Raw genomic sequence first — 24,745 nt, 5'->3', positions numbered from 1 at the left:
TAAAATAAGTAAAGGCTTTTGCAAATTTGAGTTTTAATTTTCAAATGATCAGACAAAGAACCATGTCTACGTGCCTGACAGAGAATTGCAAAAGGCAAAACCACAAGAGTCACCACTCATCAACTGTGAATGAGTATTTGTGTGCTTTCCTTTAAAACAAACAGTTATAGTAAAAATAAAGTTGTAGAAAGCTTCCTACCTCTTTGTAGGACAGAGAATATGACATTACTGGCCATATGAAAAGTCAGCAAAGATCATTTGAAAAAAGATAGATTCTTTCACTGCAGTAATAGTAGTGTTAAAATAGATGAATAAAAAACCTGGCAGGAGTGGTGTGTCCCAATCCATTTGGTCAACACACACGTTGCCCATGACTACAAAATATTTTGTAGTTTTTGTAGTCTTCAGCACCATGTGTGCAGAGTCATTAACAAGCATAAAAACCATCACCTCTAAAGTTACACTTGCAATATTTTAAAATTAATTTATTCTAGTAATAATGAACTTGCATTTTAATACAGTAGTGAGAGGTTAGCACACTGTTTTGTGATGTGTGGTATCTCTTCTAGAGCTAAACTGACATTACCAGGAAAAAAGGGAATTTGGAATATAGGTAAAAAAGTATAAACAAAATTTCAAGAACACATTCTATCAGAAAGTAAAAAAATTCTGAGATTCCAGGACCATCGGTAAAGAAAAAAAAACATTTTATTTTAATGGCTGGCTGAATGCATCCATTACAACAAGGCACTAACAGTGCCAAAAGAGAGGAAAAATATGAAAACCCCAATATTAGTAGAAAATGGACTTTAGTATACAAAATAAGACTGCTGGGAACTAAGACTTGGATAAAATTATGAACAAATGAAAACCAGTGAGAAGGAATCCTTGAAATTCCACCAGAAAGAAGCACTAGCAGAGAAGGGGCGTTATCATAATGACACAATTTTGAATTTTAATAATGAATATTGATTCTGTTTGTATAAATATCAAGATAATGTTGCAATAAATCATCATTGTTGTAATCAATAATGCATTAGGGAGTACTACATTGGTAATTCAGAAGGACAAAAAAAAAAGAAGTCTCTAAGTTCATGGACTTGCTCATATGTAAGAATTCAAAGAGACCTGATACTGAAAGACTTTGGGAAACTGGAAGACATCAAATGTGTCACTACTGGAAAAAGTATAGCTAGCAAAATTCACTAAAGGAAGAAATGATATTTAGCTGCATGCTAGATTTTGTATGGAATCTAGCTTTCTACTCTGAAAAACTCTAACGTAGGATTTGGCCAAACACATTAATCAAAGTACATCAGAGCATGAGGAAATAGCCAAGTGCCTGGTCCTTGAAGTGCTTTGAAGAGTGGCATACTTATGGAAATATTTCTGTGGTTAAAATTTGGGGATAGCAAAAAGTCTGTTAAAAATGGAAGTGAGGAGGAGGCTGGCTGGGCTCTGGAATGAGTGCCCTGACTCCATTTGAATTCTAGGTCTGGTGTGCAATACAGCCAATTCAAAGTGAGGTATGTAGCAAAACAGAAATGTGGGACACTGTTTTTCTTCAGGAGTTATTATAAAAGGGGTACAGATGGCATGGTGAGCATACAACTCAATAGGCTTCTGTTTTGATTTCATGGAAAAAAGTTAATCTAATTGTTGGGTGAATAAACAGAAGAGACATGAGGGCAACTTGGACCAGGTCTCTAGAGAACAAAACAGAGATATTGCACACAGCTTGTGCTCACTTTCTGAAAACCATATTGAAGAATTGGAGAGGGTGAGATAAAAAGCCACAAAACTTATTTGAAGCCTGAAGGAGCTGTTTTTTAGTGGAAGACTTACAGAGCTCCATCCATTTAGCTTATCAAAAAGAAAATTGATAGGTGGTTTGATTACAGTACATAAGTGCCTTCACAGGAAGAAAATACAAGGTAGTAAAGGCCTCTTTAATCTAATACAGAAAGGAATAACAAGAACCAATGGCTAAAAGCCAGACAAATTCCAATTGGAAATAAGCCACAGTGAGAATGATTAACTGTTGGAACAAACTACCAAAGGAAATGGTGGATTATCCATCTCCTGATTGCTTCAAATCAAGGCTGGATGCTGTGATAGTTATAACCAAACACAAGGTAGATTTTACTCTAAACAAGAGGTGAAACCAGATGAACTAGTTTCTCATGCTCCATTCTCCCCTTAAATAATTCTCTCTTTTTTTTTTTTTCTTTTCTTTCTCTTTTTATTCTTGGTAAATAAATCTATTCACTGAATTTAAAAAATGCTTTCCCAAACTAACTTTCTAACCAAACTCACTGTGAAAATGCCCTTGCTGTCCCAAAGTTAAAGTTGGCTCTGTCATAGGTGATCTTCCCCTCTTTATGTTGTGTTTTAATAATTGCATAGTGGTAACTCAAATATCTTCCTTTCTCAAAGACCTGAAGTTGCATGGAGAGAAACAAACCAGGATTTCAAAGATTAAGTGCAGAAAAACAAAATCATGAGTCAAGACCACTTGTTGTCTGTAATTTAAAATATCCTTCAGAAGCTGTTAGGTTTTTTTAAGTGTACCCTGGCACTGAGGATCAGCAGAATTGTCTAAAAGTAAGATTAGGCCTGGCATTTTCACTTCCTCCCTGAAGTATGGGAACGACTTTCCTTCTTCTTTCGCTTTGCATTTCTCTTACACATACCATGTCTGGGCTATTTTTATTCCATTTCAGAGATGCTTATCATGTCTCCACGTACGCAGTGCACGCTCAGTGCTTTCTGCAAAGGCTATTTTGACTCCACTGTACCCCATCTGAAGGAGGGGGATGGAAACAAACAGCTCAGATCAATACACTCCTCCTTTCTCATGTGTTCTATGTCCCATGACACGGAGTCACACATCCTGAAAAAATCTATACAGAGACACTAGCTAATTTTGAAGGCAAATTCCGCAACACTTATCTGGTTAGAGTCAATCTTTTATTTGAGGGTGCCTCTTTTCTTTGAAAGAACACCAAATGTTCAGCTACGGAACAGTCCATGAAATCCATTACTTTCCCTGTTGTGCAAGAGATCACAAAAGCCAACCTATATCAGCAGGAAATTATGAGTTCTCTAAATCCAGTCTAGATGTACTTACTAGGCAGTGTATCATAAGGAGTGTATTCTTTGTCTCCTCTTTGGACCTCCATGCTCAGCTCCTTTCAAACAGAGTTTGGAGAGAAAGAACCCCATAACACTGATTATACCCAACTACACAAACACCATGTTCTTTCAATCTTCTTTAGACACATAATGGGAATTACTGCATGTCTGTGTTAAAGCCTGTGTTAAGTAAATATTGTGGCGCTCCAAGATCTTTTAGTGTGTGCATTTTTTTTCTGTGGAAGAACCTCACCTTGCCTGGATTAGTATAAGTTAAAACATTTTTAAAACTTTTCATAGGAAAGAAATGTGTATAAACAGACATTCTCCTTAAATGGAGAAAGATTTTTTTAAAAATGTACTGTAGATGTGTTTACCCTCACAGTCTTGTACTGGTTAGAGTAAATTCAAAAGTCTGTAAACAACATAAAGCAAAGCAAAACAAAGACATGGCTCAGAAGCAAAGTTTTAACATGATTTTATAGGAAAAAAGTCTTACCTTACCAGTCAAAGCATAATGTATTTATGCAACTGTTTGGAGATGTCACCAGCAAAGTGGGCATTAGTTTGAAATGCCAATGCAGTGTTTGCATCTTTGAGGATCTAGCAAAAAAGAGTGGAGTGGAGAGTAGGGAAAGAAAGGTAAAGTTAATAGCTTGGTTACTATTCCTTTTTTTTCCCTAAAGCACAGTGAAAATTATGGACCTTTAACTCCAGGTATTGGTACATGAGCCAAAACACTAATTCAGGAACTCTGGTCATTTGAGAGGCATCTCTTTGATCCAAGAAATAGTGACTTCAGTGCAGAGCAAGACTGACTGTGATGGCAACAACCTTGCTTGCTCCAGACAGGGGTATAAGCACATTGCTTAGATTAAGAATGATCCAGATTTTCAGAATCTCCTTGCACAAGTCCAGAGTTAGATTTTCAAAGGGCTCCATGTCCCATTTAAATGCCACAGGGTCAGCAGTCGTGACAGAACATAGGTACCCCCAGGCTGTTTAGCAGAATAGAGGCTGGAGGCACCAGCTAAATATGGGGCTTGTACTGCTTAATGTATAAGAAGGTTATTTTTTTAAGTTTAGGTCTCACATCCATTTATAAGAACATTTCCAAAGGGATTAAAGTCATTATTTTGCAAAATAATGAAAGGTGAATGTCTTCCCTGTGTTTGCAATGGCCATGAAGAGGGCTTAGGGAAACTGACTAAACTCTCTGTCTTCCCTAAAGATGAGGTGGTCCTTGTAGTTCAGCTGTCAAGGCTTGCCCCAAGTGCAAATATCTCCCCCTCTTTCTTCCCTTCATAGCAGTAGGAATTAATCCAGACTTCTTGTGTGGGGCCAAGAGGAGGAGGAAAGAGGGAAAGTCTGTCATATGTCATTAGAATTGTGATTGTACATGTCACCAGTGACATAGGTGGTTTGAAATTCTACATATGATTTTATGAGAAAATGAAGTAATCAGCTATAAACACATTTATACATAATCTTGCTTGGACATTTATTTTTAATGAACCAGGGAAGTCTACACTCTTCTTGAGGTCAACAAGAAAATAATGAAATTACCTCTTCTCACTGGAAGAGAACATTTTGCTTATTACACTGAATGAAATGAATATTGTAATAAACAACATATAGTGGGACTGATTCCATCTCCTCCCAGAGCTGAAAATTTAGTAGGCTGTGCCTTCCTTTTTTCCATTACAGTTATGCATCAGATGCATTCAATATAATGTCCTTCTTTTAGAATTACAGAATATACATATGGGGAAGGTGTTGCTTATTACAAATTATTTTGACGGGTAATTCTTGTTGAGATGAAAGCTTTAATTTCTATGAGAGTTCTAGAAATCAGGTGAGACTGGCAGCAGGTAATCAATCACAATTACATTTAATCACAAAATTCAAAAGACACAGCAGTTTAAACTATGCTTAAACACATACAGGTTATACCCTGAAACGATTCCATTTTGCATAGGAAAAATACGAGGGGAAAACAGGTTTATTTATTTTAAACAAGATTACTTATTACAGTGATAAAAATTAAGAGTCTAGACAAGCAAGGAACCCTGATTCTAGTAACAGGTTTATTGTTAAATAAGAAGACAGGTAGCCTGAGATATTTCATGTAGTAACAGAAAGGATGCACACAGACAGTCCACTGTAGACTTAAGAGTAAGACTAGGGCATTAGTGGATGCCTTAGTTTGGCTAATAAAAATTAAACCACACTAAGTACATTTTGGCTTCACTTTTTTCACTCCTCAAGAGGAATTTTACTGTTTTACCCCATTACTCACCATCATTGCAGGAAATCTATCTCAGTTCCATTCTCTCCCAAGGGACCTGCAAACCACATTCCCTGCTCCTGCCTGGAATCCACAGTCCATAACTGGCTTGAACATTCAAGGAGGGCAAGCCAGGGAGGAAGCTCACTGTTTCCTTGTTGAAGCTATTTTATCTGTAGAAATAATCACTGGAGGAAGCCAGCTGAGGTGCTTTTCTCAGCAGAACATCCTATTACAGACCCAGCACACTCCTTTCTTCCCTGCCCTTATTTAATGACACTAGAAGAATTGTATAACAAATTTTAATTAATAGTACCCCAGCCAAAACGAGCAGCCCGCTCTTTGAAGAGCTTCTGGTGTGATGAGTAGGCACTAGAGATGGACAACCTGATTAATATCTGCTGCCTGCTTTGTTCGTAGAGAAATTTGAAGAAAAACCCACTGGGTGAGCTGGATGTAAACATTGTCTTGAATCTGAGATAAAAAATGATTCTCTCTTCTGACAGTCACCTGGGAGGTGAGCAAGATGGGTAGCAACGAATGCCTGGTTATTTGGACAAATTGAATTGACACAAGTGGAGAAGACTGAGAAGAATAAATCCTCAAAACTTTAGAATTATGTCAATTTTCTGTAGAATCAGATACTGTAGGCAGCGGCAGGGGACCAGAAAAGGTCTCCCATGTCCTCCATGAAGTTGCCAAGGTAGTTGCTGGATCAGAGAAGATGGTACTGAAGCCCCCAGTAAGCATTTGAGGTGAAACTATGTAATCATTCACTTTGCTCCAAACTGAGGACCTGGACAACAAGCTCTGTAGTTTTCTGTGAATTTTTCTTCTCAAATGCAATACTTGAAATGAGACTCCCCTGAAATATCTGTGTGAAGGAAATGAAGAGAAATAAAAGTACAGAATATGTGGGGGTTTTTTTTCCTCCAACGAATTCTCCACTCTGGTCTCAAAAATATAGAAAAAGTCCAGCACACGTTCAGGTTCTTTATTATTCTAAGGGAGAATTTTGACTGCAAAGATCCATGTCTCTGCATATAAGGTAGCTGAGATTCATTAATTGGAGTCACAGTATAAATGACAAGCATTACTAGAAAACTACTTTTGGTTTTTTTGGGCAGGGGTGTGTGTAAGTTAGATTTTTGGAGTAGTATTTCCGGAAACAAGTAAACTAGCTCTGCAAAAGAGTTGAGAGTTTATTTGTCATTTAAATTCTTAAATTCTGTCCAAAAATTACTTTTGAACATACTCTCTTTAAAGGGAATGACAAAACACATATTGACTGTAACAGAGTAGAAACTTCTCTGCACACTTTACTCAGTAAGATCCTAGAGGTTAGTATTATACAGCAGATCAGGGGAGATGATCACACTGACTTTTTTGCTCATAAAAAAATCTATGAAGAGTGAGAAGCACTGACCTAATGCTGCTTCTCCTACTGGTGTCAATAGTGGAGGAGTGAGGCCAAAGAAAAACTTGTCTGAATTACTACTTCAGTAAAGAGCAATTTATACAAAATTGAATTGAACCAAAGGTAATGCATTAGATAAAAGAGGTAATGAAAAGAATCATGGTGATGAGAAGGCAGTATCAGTTGTTTGGGCTCATCATCCAGAAGCAAGACAATCAACTTTGAAAGGCCATGCTCTTTGACCAGGTACAGAGGCCTCACAATGAATGCCAAAATGGCAGAGACCATAGGAGTGAGACACCTGGGCTTTGTGGCTTGGATAAACCCACTCTAACATTATCACTTGAATTAAGTATCCAAACAGAAAGTCCATTTGCCCCAGACTTCTGCAGTGGACAAAGAGAGCTCAATACTTCCATGGGCAACTCATATCTTATTTTTTCTGAATAATTGTTATGCAGTATGAATCTCTCTGTATGGTCATAGGTAAAGGGAACTAGCCTCCTTTCCCTGGTTCTTCAGTTAAATGTGTATTTTCAACTAGAAATTAATCCAGACTTACTTGTCAGGGCATCATACATAGCACCCTGGAGAAGATTAAAATATGTTACTGCCCCTGCAGTTATTAAACACTAATCTTTAAAAAGAGCAGAATCTGTTGTTAGAAACAGCAGCACATTTTCTAGTTATTCAATAGCTGAACTTACACCTTCTAGGTCACTGGTAGAGTAGACAATACCTACATTTTAAGCTCCTGAAAATAATCTGAAGTAACACGGATTTAAATAATATGGTCTGAAATTATTCTCAAGTGTTTGGAAGCCAACTCCTTTAAATTCCTTAAAAATCCTCCCTGCCATTTTGTGAGTACTGTTAAAAGTTTTTGTAAGTATCCCTACAGCTTTTAAAAATCTATAGAGGGCAGGTGCTGGTTGGCATTGGATATACAAAGGCATAAACATGCAAGAGAGACACTAGGTACAAGATAAAGAGTTACTATTGGTTTTCTAATTATTCTTATTCTGCAACCAGATCTGCAGAACCTAAGATTGGGAACTACGTTGTTCTAAAGTTTAATTTTTTCTTGTTCTCTGCTACTTTTTGTCTAAGTTTTCTACTCTTTGTGAATACATAGGTTTGATTAGGCTTCCAAGTCAGCTGCTCAGAGGGAATAGAGATTAAGCACTTTATTTTTCAGCCTTCTACTTTCTTTTGCAGTATAGCAGCAGCTGCCAGCAGAGCTCATAACACACCTGAGCTTTTGAACCCTTCAATGTACATACTTACAAGCTGAGCATGGGATTTTGTATACCTGAGAATACATCTAAACACATCAGCACATCTGAATCCAAGATTCTGTCACATTGAAAGAAACCATAATTCCTTCAAATTGAGTTACTTTTTACAATGTGAAATGGCTGAGGATGAGTTCTTAATTTATAGTTTTACAGAGCTGGAAGCCCCTCATGCTTGGTATCATTGCAAGCAAAGTAAACCCCAAAAAAAAGATAACCCAAAGAGAGCCCAGAAACATGATAAGTCAGACAAAGGAAGGATTGTTGTCACTGATGGCATATAAGTACATTGGCTGCCAACAGGATTTGTTTCTCAAATATAATCTCTAAGGAAGAGCAGGACTATGCCAGTGAGAAAGTAAAGAAGAATGGATCTTATTCTGAAGTTCATAATGAAACAAAGCTCACATCATTGACTGTTATGCAAATACTCCATGAAAAGTTGCAAAACTTGAACTTTGTCAAATGTATAGTGTTCTTTACTTCTGTATTGATAAATATATTCTTGCAACAGCTTTAATTCAGGAAACCATTTGGTGCCACTTTGCAACAAAGGTTTGAAGTGTATATTTGAAAAAACATACAGACAATAAAAGTCCTTTTTTTTTACCTTAATTACTCTTCAGTTGTGATTTGAGCTTGAAATCATTCTAGTCTTATTTTATCAGAATTGGTTACACTCTTTCTAGGTTAAAGCCAAGGTTGACCACAATAATGTGAGAAGATCCTGATGTAAAATCCACAACTGTGGTACTGAGAAAGAAGAGAAACAGCCTTCTGATTTAACTAGTATTTGGATAGACTCCTAAACCATTATTTGAGAAGCTGTCCAGGTTGGCTTATCATAAAACAATAGTTTCACTTTCAAGAGACAATATATTTTCTGAGCAGGTGGGTGGGATGGGAAGGAGCAGAATACATATCTCTCTATACATTATTCTCTGTTTTAGTGCAGGTGGTTTCATTATGTCCCAAAACTTTACGCTGAGGGTCAAGTTTGAGAAAGCAACAGAATTTCAAAGAAGTAGCACATTTATCAGTTCTAGATCAAAGTCATGCATCTCATGATTTTTTTGATGCAACATAAATCAGTTCAGTTGACTCATAACCACACTGAATGCGTAGGAGACGAGATTTTTATGGCTCAGGGATTTGTTACTTGTGTACTACTGAAATACTTAATCAAATTATTTTAGTATCTGTTTACTGTGTATATATACTGAATTCCTTATTGGAATATATTGGGTTTCTCTTTTCATTCTAGCACTGGTATTTAAGCATAAGTTGGGATATAGAAAGAATTCCCATCAAATAATTTTTGTTGCTACTCATTCTTGCTTTACTCTGGTTTTCCATTAAAAGTTCTACACTAAAACCAGCTTATTAATAAGCTGTCTTCTTTTCCTTTGATCAGTGATTCTTGATATTGACATGAAGAAGCCTGATCTAATTCTAGATCCAGAATTATGGTTCTCTGTAAGTGTCTTAAAAGACAAATTTCTCACTCTGCATTGATAGGGCTGTATTGGACATGACATATGTGTATACATAGAAATGCTTATGACATGGCAAAACTATAAACTAATTTTCAAAAGAATGTTATAATGTTTCAACCAAGGACTTCAAAGCCTTAATGGCTTTACTAAATACTTTGCTAGACTTCTGAATGGGAAATAATGTCATCTATCCATTTATTGCTAGGTAAACACATTTCAGAATATTGATAATCTTTTAGTGAAAATATGCACTTCCTGGTAAACACTCTCATGATGTTTGTAAACTTTTCATCAAGCGTTTAGTCCTTGTAAAAAATGGATGTGTTCTTGTTTATCACTTTCTACCCAGCCAAAAACTGCAAACGGGAATCAAACTGTGGATTGTGTGCAAAAAGCTGAATAAAGCAGTCACCTGAGAAGGCCTAAGTAAAACAAGGACAAGCTTAATCATAACAGAGGTGACAAAACTTTGAAGAGATGGACGTTCCCACTGAGCAGATGCATGTGTACTATTACAAGAATAACAGATATAAATGGGAGGATCAAAATGTCAGTAAAATGGAATGTCATTTTTATTCTCATGGCCAGCCTATCAATATGAAAGACTATAATTCAGGAAGGATAAAGTAAGGAAAAGCTATCCCTAATGTGGACAGGAGAGTTGCTGAAAGTCTGTTGGCAATGACTATAAAGGAGAATCATGTGCTGGGATGGGGAATACAGCACTGGACAAAGCTTTTTGCGAATATCAACCAGAGGAATCCAAGACTCTGGCCTCAATGGAAGGAGGGTATTTCAACCCATGCATCTTTCAGGTAAGGAGCTAATGGATAAGACAGGTTTTTTTTTTTCCCATTGATGATAATTTTGTTGATTCATAAAGAGAAAGCATTTGGAGGGAAATATCTTTTAATGGTGATTCTAAATGATGGGAAATGATTGCATATAAGAAGAAGAAAGGTGAAATAGGTAGGAGAGACCATGAAGTGGTCTCTGTGATTATTAGTAAATGAAGAACAGATATAATAAAAATTATTATTTTTAAGAATACTGGTTAAAAAAACTTGGAAAGTTTAAAATGGGAGAGTGCCAGTTAAAATACTTGGAGAGTTTATAAATGAACAAGCATATCAGTGCCAAGTATAAGAGTGGAAAGAAATGACAGAACATACAAAATCCCACCACCTTAGATAAAACTTCATTTATTTGAAATATAGGAAAGAAGCAAACTGAAAGGACAGATTACTAAAGAGTTCGATAGCATCAGCAAAGGGTCTGCAGACCAAAACACAGAGAAAGCACAAACTAATGAGAATTTAATGTACCACATGACATTACTCATCCTGATGAAAAGACAGGCTACTGTGGACAAGAGTGGTCCCTCTCTCCCCCAGGCCTGATTACGTTCTTCTGTCACTTCTCTTGCATGAGGTCTGAGAATGGTGACACTTCAAGTGAGTCGGGTCAGCTCGTGACCAGAGACAAAAAACTCTAATGTGCCAAATGCAAAAGGGGAGTTCTGGCAGATGAAGTGCTCTTTCTTGCCACATGACTGCTAGATCTAAAACAGGAGGTACAGTTGGGCTGATAGGGATAAGGGCCAGGTGCTGGAACATTTTTTTCTTTTTTTCTTCTTTTTTTTTTTTTTTTTTTTTTTTTTTTTTTTTTTTTTTGGTAGAAGTTTACACACGGATTGAATTAAATTAATTGAATTCTGACTTTTCAAATCAACTATGTTTAAAAAAAGTCATCCTTGGGCACCCCACAAAGAGGTGGAAGAGCTGTCTGTGCAGACTGGACACTAACTTCAGAATTTACTGACAAAAGATGAGGCTCCAAACTGTAGAGAGCTTCTGGGATGCAAGGGGAGTAGAAGACACAGGGAAGTAAGTGATAAAAATGAAATTACAGAGAATTGGAGCAGAAAATCAAGCAATGTACCAAAAAAACCAAGTAAAACCAAAGAAAACAAAACGTAACAAAAAACAACAAAAAGAATGAGAGATGAGGCAGTTCTCTATTAACGAGGCATTTAGACATGGCAGAATCCACAAATGTCATATGTCTGGACTTCAACAAATCTTTCAACTCTGGCTCAAGTGATTTGAATTTTTTTCATAGAGATAGAAGGTGAGTGAAAGTTAATTTAGCACTTTTAGGAAGCCTCTATGAAAATGATGATTGTTTCAAATGTGAATATAATTTATTACTATTTAAGCCTTGAAAACATCTTTAAATCATAATGAGGAACTTGAAACTGTTAACCTAGGAGCAAAGGTAAAAAATTTGACAAGCTAATTTAGACCTTCTTTCTCTAAGTAAGATCCCTTCATGAAATGAACAGCAATACAGCTAATGCTTGAAAATGGAAGGATTAATCCATAAAATAATACCCTTCTTTTATGGATTTCTTCCCTTTTGTTGAAGCAGAAGGAGAAAAAAAGCCAAGCCTGTACAACATTTCTAAAACAAAGTAATCATTTTAGTTCCTGGATATATTTATTACCCAAAAGTATAAATTAGAAAACAAAGGGTAAATCCAAAGCTGCAGCCAGACCCAAGGTATTCTAAATGTGCCTGTTTAATATGCACTGCAGATTAATGGGTATAACACATTGATTCTAGCTGTACTTTTTAAGGGAGGCGGAGGAGCGGGCAAGAAACTGAGATAAAAAAATACAGTCTTTGTTTCAAAAACAAAAATGAGATTGTAAAATTAAAAACATGGAAGTGGAAGAGAATCACTAATAACTATATTCTTTATCTTCCCAAAAAAAATCAACAAAACCTTGCTTCACTGTATGTTCCAGTGTACTACAGGCAGGCATTATCCAGCCCCTTTCTGAATGTTGGCAGGAGAGTTTGCTTTCCCAACTCTGTGAAATTCTAAAATATAATGAAAATGCAGCTACCGTACTTTCTAAGCTCTTGGTAGATATTTTCACTTACTTTGTCATTTTCAAGGGGGGAAACAATGGTGGCATCTGTGCCCTGGTGCTAAGTGCTCATTTGCATGCAGAGGCAGAGAGATATCCGTTTATTATCAATTTTATGCATTACTTCATTTCATGGTGTTAAAACAATTACATTCAAAGGGTTCAGCAGTCCACAGCCAAGCTATTCAGGGCTCCAGCAGCATCATATAATAACGTTATTCAGGGAGAGACACATACATCATAGTTTACTGACTTAGAAGTAAAAAAGAGAGGGAGAGGGAGAGAGAGAAGCAACTCCTATAGAGCTGGATACAGAATTTGTAAAACATCAGAGATATAACAATAAGTGAGAAACTCAGGGCAGATGGACATGAAATTTATTAACTTCTGAATTACATTCTGAGAAAGTTGAGAAAATGTTTTAGACGCAACAGTTCTACCAAATTGTCACATTCTCAATGTCTTTTCTATAACACTCTTCATCATCCACACTGCAAAGCCCCACTTGAGCAAAAAAGCAGAGACTGTGCACATCCCCTCGAAGATCTCAGAGTACATACCTTGGAACAGCAAACAAATGGTTGGGTCTGAAGAGACTTTTTGTGCTCCCTACGTGCAGCGGATTTGCAATCTGATTATCTGGTTACTACTGACAAGACCCTGCCAAGCCTCCCATGAGGAATTTACATTTGTCTATCAATTTACATTAGCTAAAACAGCTGTCTGTGCAAAGGATTTCAAGGTTTGAAAATGAGGACCTACCCTCTGACACCAGTCAACTCTCCAAAAACCAAAGAAAACTGTGGCACAGTAGTGAACAAATTTAAAAAGCACATCCACCTTCAGGGTCTTCCTTATTGAGTTTGGCAAGATGCTTTTCTCTACAGAAAGCAAACTATTTGATTGAACATTTAGTGAAATTTTTAAAAATGCAAGGGAAAAAAAGAAATCAAAGAACTTTTAATAGTACTTCACTTCCAGAGGAAGATGAAATCAGTGCTGTCCCTGTAAAACAAAAAAAGCAATTACCAACTTTTTGATTATAATTTCTATAATAATCTACCTTCAAGAAAACAACTTCAGTGAATCACAAGAGAAGAAAAGCCTTTTTGAAGCATTTCAACTTAGAGGACTCGAAATAAGGAACTGGAAAGGAAGTGTTTTTATCTGGGCTATTACAGATTTTTTATCATAGAAATTTTCCAACAGTCAGTGCACACACAGTGCTGTGATATGGTGTGGGTCAACTCAAGCAAGAAATGCAAGTTCTAAAGAAAATAGCTTGGCAACTTGGAAAACCAGCTGCTCCCTGGTAATCACTGCAAGGGAGAACAAATTTTTTAGCAGTTCTCAAGCTTTGAGCCTCTCTCAAAAGGATGGGGGGGGAAATTTGTTCTGGACTGTTGCAAGGCCAGAGTGCTGACAGAAGCAAAGGACAGCTTGTGGTTGAGGTAGACATAGGCTTAGTGGAAGGAAAGGTACCAAGTCTTTCAGCCTTTCTTCATGGCAAGCACTCCATGTAGCAATACCCCCAAGGAAAATGAGCAAGTGGCTCCTGGCAGATTTCCTTTGTTTCTGCTCTAAATATCTCAACAGCCAGAATTTCTTTCTGAGCTATCTGCCTCTGCTCCTGTCATAGTCAGCTTTTATCATTAAAGTAATCAGGGTGGCAACAGCATGCAGCTGTGCCACATCTGCATCTAAAGGAAGGTAAATGCTCAATGAATTGGCCCATGTTGATTCCTCATTAGGCTGCTAGCAATGTCTTGTCTAGCCAGTTTAAAGCTAGCATGGTTATCTTTACACTGCATTGCAGTCATGACACTTCCCTTAAGGGCAAATAAATTGCCTAAGTACCAGTTTTATTGGGCTATACAAATCAAGCAACTTCCAGAACTAAAAATTTCAGTCTAAGTTTTATGGCAGAAGCTTCTGCTTTATTTCACTCTGCAGGGCTCCTGAGTTGTGTGGCAGTGCCTCTGTACCACGTGCCATGACTCATTTTGGGGATTTGGGATGACATGTGCTGTAGGCATACTGCTGCTGCTTATGGTGGAAGACAGTCCTCAAGCAACAGGGTCTTCAGTCAAACCCCTCCTGTTACAAAACCTTGTCAATAATGCAAAATCACCATCATAATAATAAAAAATCTCCATTATTTTTCTCCTTTTGTCTTCATAGAATCACAGAATTGTTAAGTTTAAGGGCCTTTAAAATAATCCGGGCCAACCATTTACACAACACGACTGTGTTCACCATTAAGCCATATCTCCCAGGACCACATCCACGTGTGTTTTGAACACTTGAAGGGATGGTGGCTCCACTACATCCTTGGAATGCCTATTCCAATGACTGACCACCCTTTCAGTGAATAAATTTTTCCTAATACTCAATCTAAATCGCTTCTGGCACAGTTTGAGGAGATTCCCCCTCATCCTGAAATATACAGTTTCTTTCACCATGTGGTTTATTCATCAAGATCTTCAAAGAAAGGATGGTCCTTTCATTATCATGCCTTCATGATTAAGTCCTGATAACTGACCATGGGTCTAAAGATAAAAGCATTAATCTAACAATAAATCCTTTTAATTTAACTCATGGCCTTTGAAGTAAACCTTGTAACCAACAATAGGAAAGGAAAAAAGAAATGAGAGGTCCTAGTATTTGGATGAAAAATACAGAAATGTGAGAAAGAAGAACTCAGTAAAACATTAGTATTAGACAGTACTGGCATTAATTAATAATTAATATTTAATAATTTATTGATACAGTTATACAATAAAATTAGACAACATCTAGGTGTCTGGAGCTGCAAAGACACACAAAAAAATCCTATAGTCTGGCATGAAAGGAACATCTAGCTTACTGGGAGGATTGGATTTGGCAGGCTTATTTTTAACTTTGCCCTTGTATCTGACTACAAAATATTTAAAAGGCTATTATTATTATTATTATTATTATTATTATTATTATTATTATTATCATTGTCACTCTTTTTTAATAAAAATACTTCCCTGTGTACTGTGTTAAAGGTCAGCAATTTTAGAGTGCAGTTTTGTTTTTCCTTTTTAAAAAAAGCATATAGAAATTGACCATTTTACATTTGTTAATATCAATAATTTAACTCATTTTGTTTAAGATGCTCATGGAATTAAAAAAACACATTAAGAATACATCTTGAAGCAATTGGTTTTCATGAGTTTTCAATAGAAACATCTTAGTTTTACGATGCTAAATAGGTGCATTTGGGCTGGTTCAGTTTATCATAAGAGCTCAAGAATCATACAAAGACACTGACTGAACTCCCAGTCTGAAATATCCTGCCTCACTGGTTATCAATAATGGATGTCCAGGAATCCAAGAAATAGGGTTTGCAAAGAGGTTATCTGCAATAACTGTGCACCCAATCTTATGCTGCTGCATTCAGAAGATGCTGAAATAAAAAGCTTTGGGACTCAGCAGCTAATTCTACTTCAATTCTAACTAGAATCTTCATGTTGTCTGCAACCTGTTAGAGAGATCTGTGAAAAATCAGCTAAGCATTTAATACGACTATCTTGATGGGGAATGTCCTGCAATAACCAGTGGATGCTCTCCTTGCTTGTTGGTAGCCCTGGAATACATGATGTTGATGGCTCTGGAACAACTGATGCCATTTCAAACTGGGAAAAAACTGAAAAGTACAGATGAAATACTTTTAAGGTGACTCCAGCTCTCTTTTTCCTCTAGTACTTAAATAAGCACATTGGTTAAATACAAAATTTTATTACTACACACTATTTAGTGTCTGTACTTTACACCACATTGAGTCACAGAACAAATCACAGCATGGTTTTGGTTGGAAGGGAGTTTTTAATGGTCATTTACCTACACCCTCTCCCATGGAAAGGACATCTTCCATTAAAGCTGGTTATTCAAAGCTTCATCCAGTCTCACCTTGAACACTTCCAGGGATAAGGCATCTACTTCTCTGAGAAACCTCTTCCAGTGCCATCATGAAGGATTTGTTATTTATAACCAATCTAAATGCGCCCTCTTTCAGGGTAGATTTCTACATCTAGAAGCAAATTAAGCATGGCATTTGTACTGTTAAATTGCAACAAATATTAGATTAATCATTTCAGATAAAATTTTAGACCTATCAAATGCTACACATATATAAAGAGATATGCAAATACTGGACAGACACAGTGTTGGAATAAACTACTAAATCTCCACTAAAATCTAAGGGATTATACCAGGATTTACAAAAAAAAATATTTTTGACTCTGTGAATTCAAGAACTACAAGAAAAAGGGAGTATTTGAAAGAAGAGATTCACAATATATATTATTAATGTATTTTAAATTAATCCCCTGAATTATTTTTTTAAAAAGTTATAAATCAGTGAACCATGTAAAATAGAAGTAAAGAAATAATCTCCTACTTGCCAGAATATTGATGGAACAGTGAAAACAGTGGTTCAGTATGTGTGTCATCAGTGTTAGGTGTCAAAAAATCCCATGATCAAGAGTTCATATTCCAATGTGATTACTTCACTGCTAACCTGGAACAATGGTAACTCCCACCATTCCTGCTGTCTCAAAATGAGAGCCCAGGGTGGGTAGGACAGACATTTAATAAATGGCAGCTCCAAGTGCAGTCTGCCTGAAGAGGTAAAACAGATTCTAACCTGCACATGGGTGTGAAAAAATATTATTCAGGAGATAGTAAGGAAATAGGGGCTGCCTAAAGGAGATGAGAATCAAAGATTGAGTAATGTGGAACATCTACAGCTTGCATTATGATTCTTGGTAGCTATAGGTACACAGCAAATCCTTGGTTGCTGTCTGGACTTGGCTCATACACAGCAAGGACACAGTGCTCATTAATGAACCATAGGTCATGAGTCTACAAATAATAAATATGTAACAGAGGTAGCAAGTACAAATAAATAGCACAGTAATCTGGCTTTACCCACTGTTTTGATTTTTTCCTGTTTTGGGTTTTGATGTTACCCTCTGGTTTGTCATAAAAGCAAACTAATCTTGCCAGTTGGGTGCTAATATATTTAGGGGAAATGTCAAGGTCAATTTTTGTTTTTTAAAATATTCTGAAAGTCACCTTTATATACCTTTCTGGAGCTTTTAACAGGAAATCTGTTTTCAGACAGGCCTGCAACTGGAACACTTTCAGGCATAAAGGTATTCAGGGCAGGCAGGTGGCAGGTTATTAAATAGCCCCCTGCTCATTCCTAGAGATGGCATGATAAAATGAGCCACATGCTTATGACTTTAATGTGCTTGGTGCTCAAAACCAAGATGATTTCAGGACCAAACAGCATCCTCACTAGCAGTTGGCTGAGACATCAAGAACAAGAAGAAGAATTTCTAAGACCTTATTGGTGAACATATGGCAAACTCTGATTTCCTTACTAAATCAGATGATATTACTAGAACTGGGTCATTATGCACACATTGTAATCTATCGTTAAGCCCAATGAAGTAATATTTTGTTGGTGCTTTAATTGTACTACTGGGATTTATCTCTACTTTTTGAAGAAAAAAAAAGTCCAGGAAGGAAGAAAGAGTGTTGAGCTTTCAATTTTAATAAGAGCAGATTGCCAATTTTGACAAATGACTCTAACAGCTTATTCAGATAATGTTTGCTTATATACATATTTGCACATATTTTTGGTGTTATTTAGGAGATAGGAATTGTTTAAATTGAAACAGTTCCCTGAAAAGTACGTTTCTCCTCTGCATATGCTTTCAAAATGCAAGTTGGCATCATATGTTTCAAATAATTTTCCAGTTTGTTCTACAAAGCATGCAGCCAGGCCTTCACTACCTGTGCTTCCAAATGACCACGAGGAGTGTAATGCATGTGCATGTGTTATAGAATTGATGACATACAGGAAGGAAATTAACCTCTTGGCCTGGAAATCAAGCACTCCCTCACAATGCCAATCCATATGGCTACAATCAATTAAAACAAAGATGAATCCTTCTCATCTGGGCTGCTGAGCAATCATGCAGCATCAGTTACAGGATGGTAGAAACCAGGACTTCTAGGTTTTTATGTTGTGGTTGTTTCTTGGTGTACTTTTTTTCCTTACCAATACTTCACACATGGTTTCTGCAAACATGGGGACTACCAGGGTATGGGACAGCAGGAAAAAGGTGTGCAATTCAACTGTAGACCAGTCAATCCACACCTGTTAAACACACTCACTTTGCAATGTGCTAAGCAAAACTGTTCAGAGAAATCCCATATCTGTCTCCAACAGCTGGAGATAAAGAACCCTGTTTTCTTTTCTGTCAGGGTTAATAAAACAAGCAACTTATTAAATGGCATTTTGGCAAACACAGTGGATAATGAATCCTATCCTATAGTTAAAGACTTTTAACAATTTAAAAGATTTGTGAGCAGTGCGACCCACGAGTGCTCCTGCGCGGAGCGGGCGCGGCGCACACCCAGCCGGGATGGGCACCAAGAGAGGAGCCAGGAGAGTCCCACAGGTAAACCTGCAGCTCCAGCCCCTCAGGACAGCACGAGGGACATGCCAGGAGCCCGGCCCTGCGATGGGGCTGAAACAGCCGGGTGTGTCGGATACCACGGCCCCCCAGCCCATTGTTCCCCATCAGCTACAGTACATGTCCAGCGTCTGGTTTGTCAATCACCGGATTCAATGGCTGCTTGCCTGGGAAGCTGCTGACAGGGGGCTAGGGGGGCTTGCCAGGGCTTAATTACCGTACCTCATTAAAGGGCTTCTCATTCATATTCAGTAAGGAATCATTCGAGCAGACAGATATGTCTTTGTTAGATGAACTGAAAAACATACTTTTAAAAAAATCCCTACCACTTACGTATTTACATTTGTTTGGTTAAAGAACTCTTTTCATTCTGCATAAGAGAGAAAGAGAGAGAGAGAGTAAAAAGGGCGGGGGGTGAGGAGAAAGCACAGGAAAGAAATAAAATGAAAGGAAAATTTACTAGAAAGAGTTTGCATTTGTAACGTGACAGGCTTTTTTGGGGAGAAAATAGATTTCATTACATAGAGTCAAATTCTGCTTTGATTTCTACTCAGTTCACAAAGATACATGGATGTGTTCATGGGGGAGGTAGGGGAGAGGGAGGGAAATCTTCTCTGAATGAAGGCTGGGGGGTTAAAGTTGGCTATATTTCTCCTTGAAAGGCTTGGCAAAAATTGTCACTTCTATCTCTCCTAGAAGTAAAAGTTTAGGAAAATTTTGCACCTAATTTTTTTTTTTTAGGACTTCTGTGTTGTTAAAGTAAAAACTCTCAAAGTTAGATCCTTAACCAGTGCAGCCTGCCTGCCACTGTATTTCCTTTGCTAAAGGTATGGGTTGTAGTCTTATTCTCAAGGGTGATATTCTTCCACCAAAGAGAACATCACCTGGCATTCACTGTCAAGCCTAGCAACAGCCCCATCCTTCTGGGAAGGGAAGGGAAGGGAAGGGAAGGGAAGGGAAGGGAAGGGAAGGGAAGGGAAGGGAAGGGAAGGGAAGGGAAGGGAAGGGAAGGGAAGGGAAGGGAAGGGAAGGGAAGGGAAGGGAAGGGAAGGGAAGGGAAGGGAAGGGAAGGGAAGGGAAGGGAAGGGAAGGGAAGGGAAGGGAAGGGAAGGGAAGGGAAGGGAAGGGAAGGGAAGGGAAGGGAAGGGAAGGGAAGGGAAGGGAAGGGAAGGGAAGGGAAGGGAAGGGAAGGGAAGGGAAGGGAAGGGAAGGGAAGGGAAGGGAAGGGAAGGGAAGGGAAGGGAAGGGAAGGGAAGGGAAGGGAAGGGAAGGGAAGGGAAGGGAAGGGAAGGGAAGGGAAGGGAAGGGAAGGGAAGGGAAGGGAAGGGAAGGGAAGGGAAGGGAAGGGAAGGGAAGGGAAGGGAAAGGAAGGGAAGGGAAGGGAAGGGACATTATTAATATTCTCCATAGATTCCGCCTGACAGTTCTCAATGCTATTTGTATGACCGTTATTTTTAGAATGTATTTTCATTAGAATGGAAGTTCAAATCACAATGGACTAAAACAGTGATCCAAACCTCAGCTATTAAGCATGAAGACACTTCAGTCTTCCACACTGACACACTGGTGTTTTCTTCTTTCCTTATTCCTAGTGATATTGAGCTGTTGCATCTGAGAGGGCATGGTAAGCCTTTAGTCTGAGACATTGTGGTGATTAGAGGATTCCTCTTATAATATTTCTTTTAAAATCCCACAAAACCTTATATGTCCTATTGATATCTCAAGAAGAATGAAACTGTGAAAAGCTATTTGATCTAATGTAGGGGTGAGTCTTTAGTCCTGTTTACATGGGACTGATCTGGGGTTAGAAGAATAAAAATGTCAAATAAAATAAGAAAGATGATATACCCTCTCTTGTCCCAGGCTTCTCAACTGCACAAAGCCAATGTTTTCAGTACCCAGCAGTTAAGCCTGACTTTTTTTTGCCTTTCAGGCTGTACTTTTGGAAATGCAGCAAGACATGAAGAGAGAGCTGTGAAGAGACCTTGTGTGGTTAATATAGTTTCCCCTTATTTCTTTCTCAGAAATGGTTTTAGAAGAAATTAAAAAGGACATTCGCCTAAAGGCAGACACAAGGCACAGGAAATTTAATTCTGCACGGCTAAAGTTTGGCCAAATTATAAGCATTTGATAACAGGGTCTTTTATATATGATGCAAAGGATTTGGCAACTTCAGCTGTCAGCAGTGGAATACAGAAGTTGGGCACATCATATTTATTGCTGGTTTATGACAGGGGGCAGTCAACCAAACCACAGGATTTACACAATGTATATTGACAGCTAACAACAGCCCAGCTCATCAGAGCCCCTCTGCCAGAAGAGTGCATCAGTCTCATAATTGAGAAATAAGTGCATCACTCCAAGTCAGTAGTCCCTACACTCTGTTGAGCTGAAGCAATTCCATCTCAGTATAATAAGGCATGAAGCCTAACATCATGTACACTAATAAAAAATACTATCTTTTTATAATGTGATCAAATCTGAGTTCCTGTTGGGGCAATAACCTGGAGTTTCCTGATATCTCTGCATTTAAAACCTCAATTACAGCTCTATATTCTGCACAGTTTTGCCTTGAATACATAACAGATGTTTATATTGAGATGAATGCTTTGTGGACCCAGAACTGTCATCAGACCTCTCATAATCACATTTGCACCTATGCATATGGTGTACACCTGTGGCTTGTTGGAATTGTACTCAATTGCAGTGTGGGAGGTTTAAAGACAGCACTAGATTTTTATTCTTTTGTAATATTTTTCATTCACATTACATTTTAAAGCCTTTTTCATGTTTAGTACATAAAGCAAGTATAGAAATCCAAGAAAAAGTGAGGTTCTTTTAAAGCTGCACATGCCTCTATTATGCATAAAAAAATACATATTTAATTTAGAATATAATATATAATGAAATATAATTTCAAGACAGGCAAGATTTGAACGTTCTAAGGAAATGCCATGGGACAGTAAGAGATTTCTCTGCTAAAGAGACACAGAAGAATGCTAAGTAAACCAGCCTAGAATACAAAGAGGTATATCTATGCATGTGGGATTTGATGTTTATCTATTTTTGTAAAGCAGACACACCTTGCAATACAGCATCAGGAAAACATCAGGATCTGTTTTTTTCTTCCTTCCCATTTACAGATACCTCTGCTCTTCTGTGAAAGCTCTCTGGTGGTGTGTTTCAGCTGTGGTTTTCAAGAACCAAAACCATCAAATGCTGGAAAGCAAGGGATAGGAATTCAGACTGCTGTAGCCCATCAGCTCTGCCCTCATGAAGATGAGGGCACAAGATGTTTTTGGGAACTGGATCTTTATCATTGCAGAATTTGCTCTGAAACACAGGGTAACTGCTGGTGTGTGTGTTTGCCTGTGAAGACCATTGTCATACAGAAAAAGCTGAATGCAGAAAGAAAACAACTAGTCCTAGTGGGATAAAAGGGACATGGCTGTCAATCCTAAACACAAGGATGGCTTCTCTTTGTTGCAGGCTTTTATTACCAAGCACCAGTTTTATTGTACATTGTCTGTCTTAATTTAGTCTGCTGAAAAAAAGAGTCACCAATGAGGAAATGGAGTATGAGAAGGAAAATAAGAAAGAAGAGTTCATGAAAATCTCCTGATCCCCAGTAGTCAGCTTCACAGTTCCTCACATGAGAAGACTTGGAAAAGAGTCTGTTAATGACAAATACTGAAATCCCAGAGGATTCTTGCTATGAATTTTGAAACTGTGTCTCTGAATTTGCATTTGTGGCCTTACTATTGGCTTAACCCAACACCTAGTGAAGCTGATGAGACTCCTTGCTATGAAGTCAATGACTCAACAAGTGCACAAACCAAGCATTTTTATATCAATGTAGAGCTGAAGATAAGAACAATTAGAGTAGTTCCTCTGGTTTGGAATTCCAATAGACAGATCTTACTTTGAATTAATTAAAAAACCAAAGAAGAATCCAAGGCAGCCAGTGTTATCTAGCCCTTTTACAAAAACTGAATATTAAATTGTTTACAGTCAAAAATGCATGGGAAGTTCTTTGAAATATTCTGCACTGTAGGGTTGTAATATCAAAATTCTAAATTCATACAATGAAAAATCACTTGGGAAACTTGAAAAATAAGGATTATTCTTTTATTTTATTGTATCCAAGTTGCAACTTCCTACAGAACAATTATACATGGAAGAAAATCAATAGTGAAATCACAGATAAAAGCCATATGTATAAAATTCATGTTAGCCTTAGTAAGTCTGCATGCCTTTCCTGCAATGGAATTTTCATGTGTGTATAGCAAGATATAGGCTTCTCTGAACTGCATGAAATCCATCTCTGGAAGTCAAATTGGCTCAAGTGTACTCTGAAAGTTTTAAATGATTATGCTGTGTGGCTTATTTGTCAAAATGAGCTAGCAATTTGCTTTCTATGCTTCTAGGCTTCTTTTGTGTTCAGACAGTTGTACTAAGGAAAAAAAAAATAAACCCAACCTAAAATCCCAAACCCCCAACAATCTACATTTATAAAACCCATCTCTTTAGAAAGGAAATATAACAATGATGTCTTAATAGCAGAGTTTTATATAAAGTTTTATATGGAAGAGAAAAATTTGCCTATCCCTAGAGGCACAACAAAATTTGATATGCTTAGTTTTTTTCATGCTGGTGCTTATCTCCTTGGTATTTAAATTGCAACTTGTTAGCCATTACTCATGCTGTTTCTCATCTTTTGCTGGTTTTCATATAAAGTTAAATTAACTTTTTTTTTCTATAAGAAACACAGTAAATAAACTGTTATGATCTCTTCTGTCACTTACAAGTGTGACCTTTGCACTTAACCAGGTGAGCACAGGACTTATGACAGAAAAGAAGAGATTCCAGTGATCTATTTCTACCATAAACAAAGATAAGAATCTATTAGCTGGGATCCAGTTTTAAACTCAGAAGAAATATGAGGAGAGTTGTATATGACAGTTTTAGCATTTAGTGGAAGCTGCTCTTTGACCTACTGACAGTAGCACAGACTTATAAGAAAAATGGTTTTATGACTAAATTAACCCAGTAATGAGTAGGATCTTATGACATGTTCTGAAAGTTTTGGTATCATATATTACATAAGTGAAGAAGTAATGATGGGAAAGTGCTTGAAAAGTACTGGGGAGGACCTTGAAATGATAACCATTTAGAATTTCAATAACAAAAGCAGAAAAGGAAACAACCTTCACCACCAATAAAGCATGACATTTTGCAGGGGCTGCTAAATGAACATTGTGTATGAATGAATACCAAAGGGAAGCCTTCTGATTCAAGCTACTGGTCATTTTGCTTTGTGAATTCCCCAGTAAATTATTTCCTCCATGGCTAATGGTCTCCTTCTTGTTGGTAACTCCTGTAACTTGGGAAACATGAGTAAACACTGCCTCCAGTTAGGCTCCAGAACTGTTAACTCAGGATGGATGTGTGGATAGCCTCTGATTTTGAGCAGAGATTTATTACTTGATTTTCCAGTGGCTCATTAGGTGTATGTCAGCATTTAGGCACATCACTTTCCCTTTGCTTCAAACATCAGTATTTTCTGCGGTGCATCTCTGGTTAGTATTGCCTGCATCAAAAGCAAGCAGCTTCTTGAAGGCACTAAGGCTACACCAAGTGTAACCACTGCTCCTGTAGGTAACT

At 37.6% G+C, this 24,745-nt stretch overlaps 1 protein-coding gene across 1 annotated transcript; it reads left to right on the top strand.

Moving 5' to 3' along the window:
• The first annotated feature begins 19,030 nt into the window (after positions 1-19,030).
• LOC130248805 (uncharacterized) lies at positions 19,031-23,094 on the top strand. The gene is made up of 4 exons (XM_056482825.1): positions 19,031-19,210; positions 20,540-20,705; positions 21,015-21,073; positions 22,225-23,094. The coding sequence occupies exons 1-4, from the start codon at positions 19,031-19,033 to the stop codon at positions 22,516-22,518; spliced, it is 699 nt and encodes a 232-aa protein (XP_056338800.1). The 3' UTR covers positions 22,519-23,094.
• The last annotated feature ends 1,651 nt before the right edge of the window (positions 23,095-24,745 follow it).

This window comes from Oenanthe melanoleuca, chromosome 2 (genome assembly GCF_029582105.1).
Source record: "Oenanthe melanoleuca isolate GR-GAL-2019-014 chromosome 2, OMel1.0, whole genome shotgun sequence".
NCBI lineage: Eukaryota > Metazoa > Chordata > Aves > Passeriformes > Muscicapidae > Oenanthe > Oenanthe melanoleuca.
This window is presented reverse-complemented; position numbering and strand designations above follow the sequence as displayed.

Excerpts from the sequence above, each read along its gene's own strand:
- LOC130248805 (XM_056482825.1), top strand. The coding sequence starts at position 19,031 with ATGGGCACCAAGAGAGGAGCCAGGAGAGTCCCACAGGTAAACCTGCAG. Across the intron at positions 20,706-21,014 it reads GTTGCATCTGAGAGGGCATG|GCTGTACTTTTGGAAATGCA; the intron begins GTAAGCCTTTAG and ends TTTGCCTTTCAG. Across the intron at positions 21,074-22,224 it reads CTGTGAAGAGACCTTGTGTG|ATACCTCTGCTCTTCTGTGA; the intron begins GTTAATATAGTT and ends TCCCATTTACAG.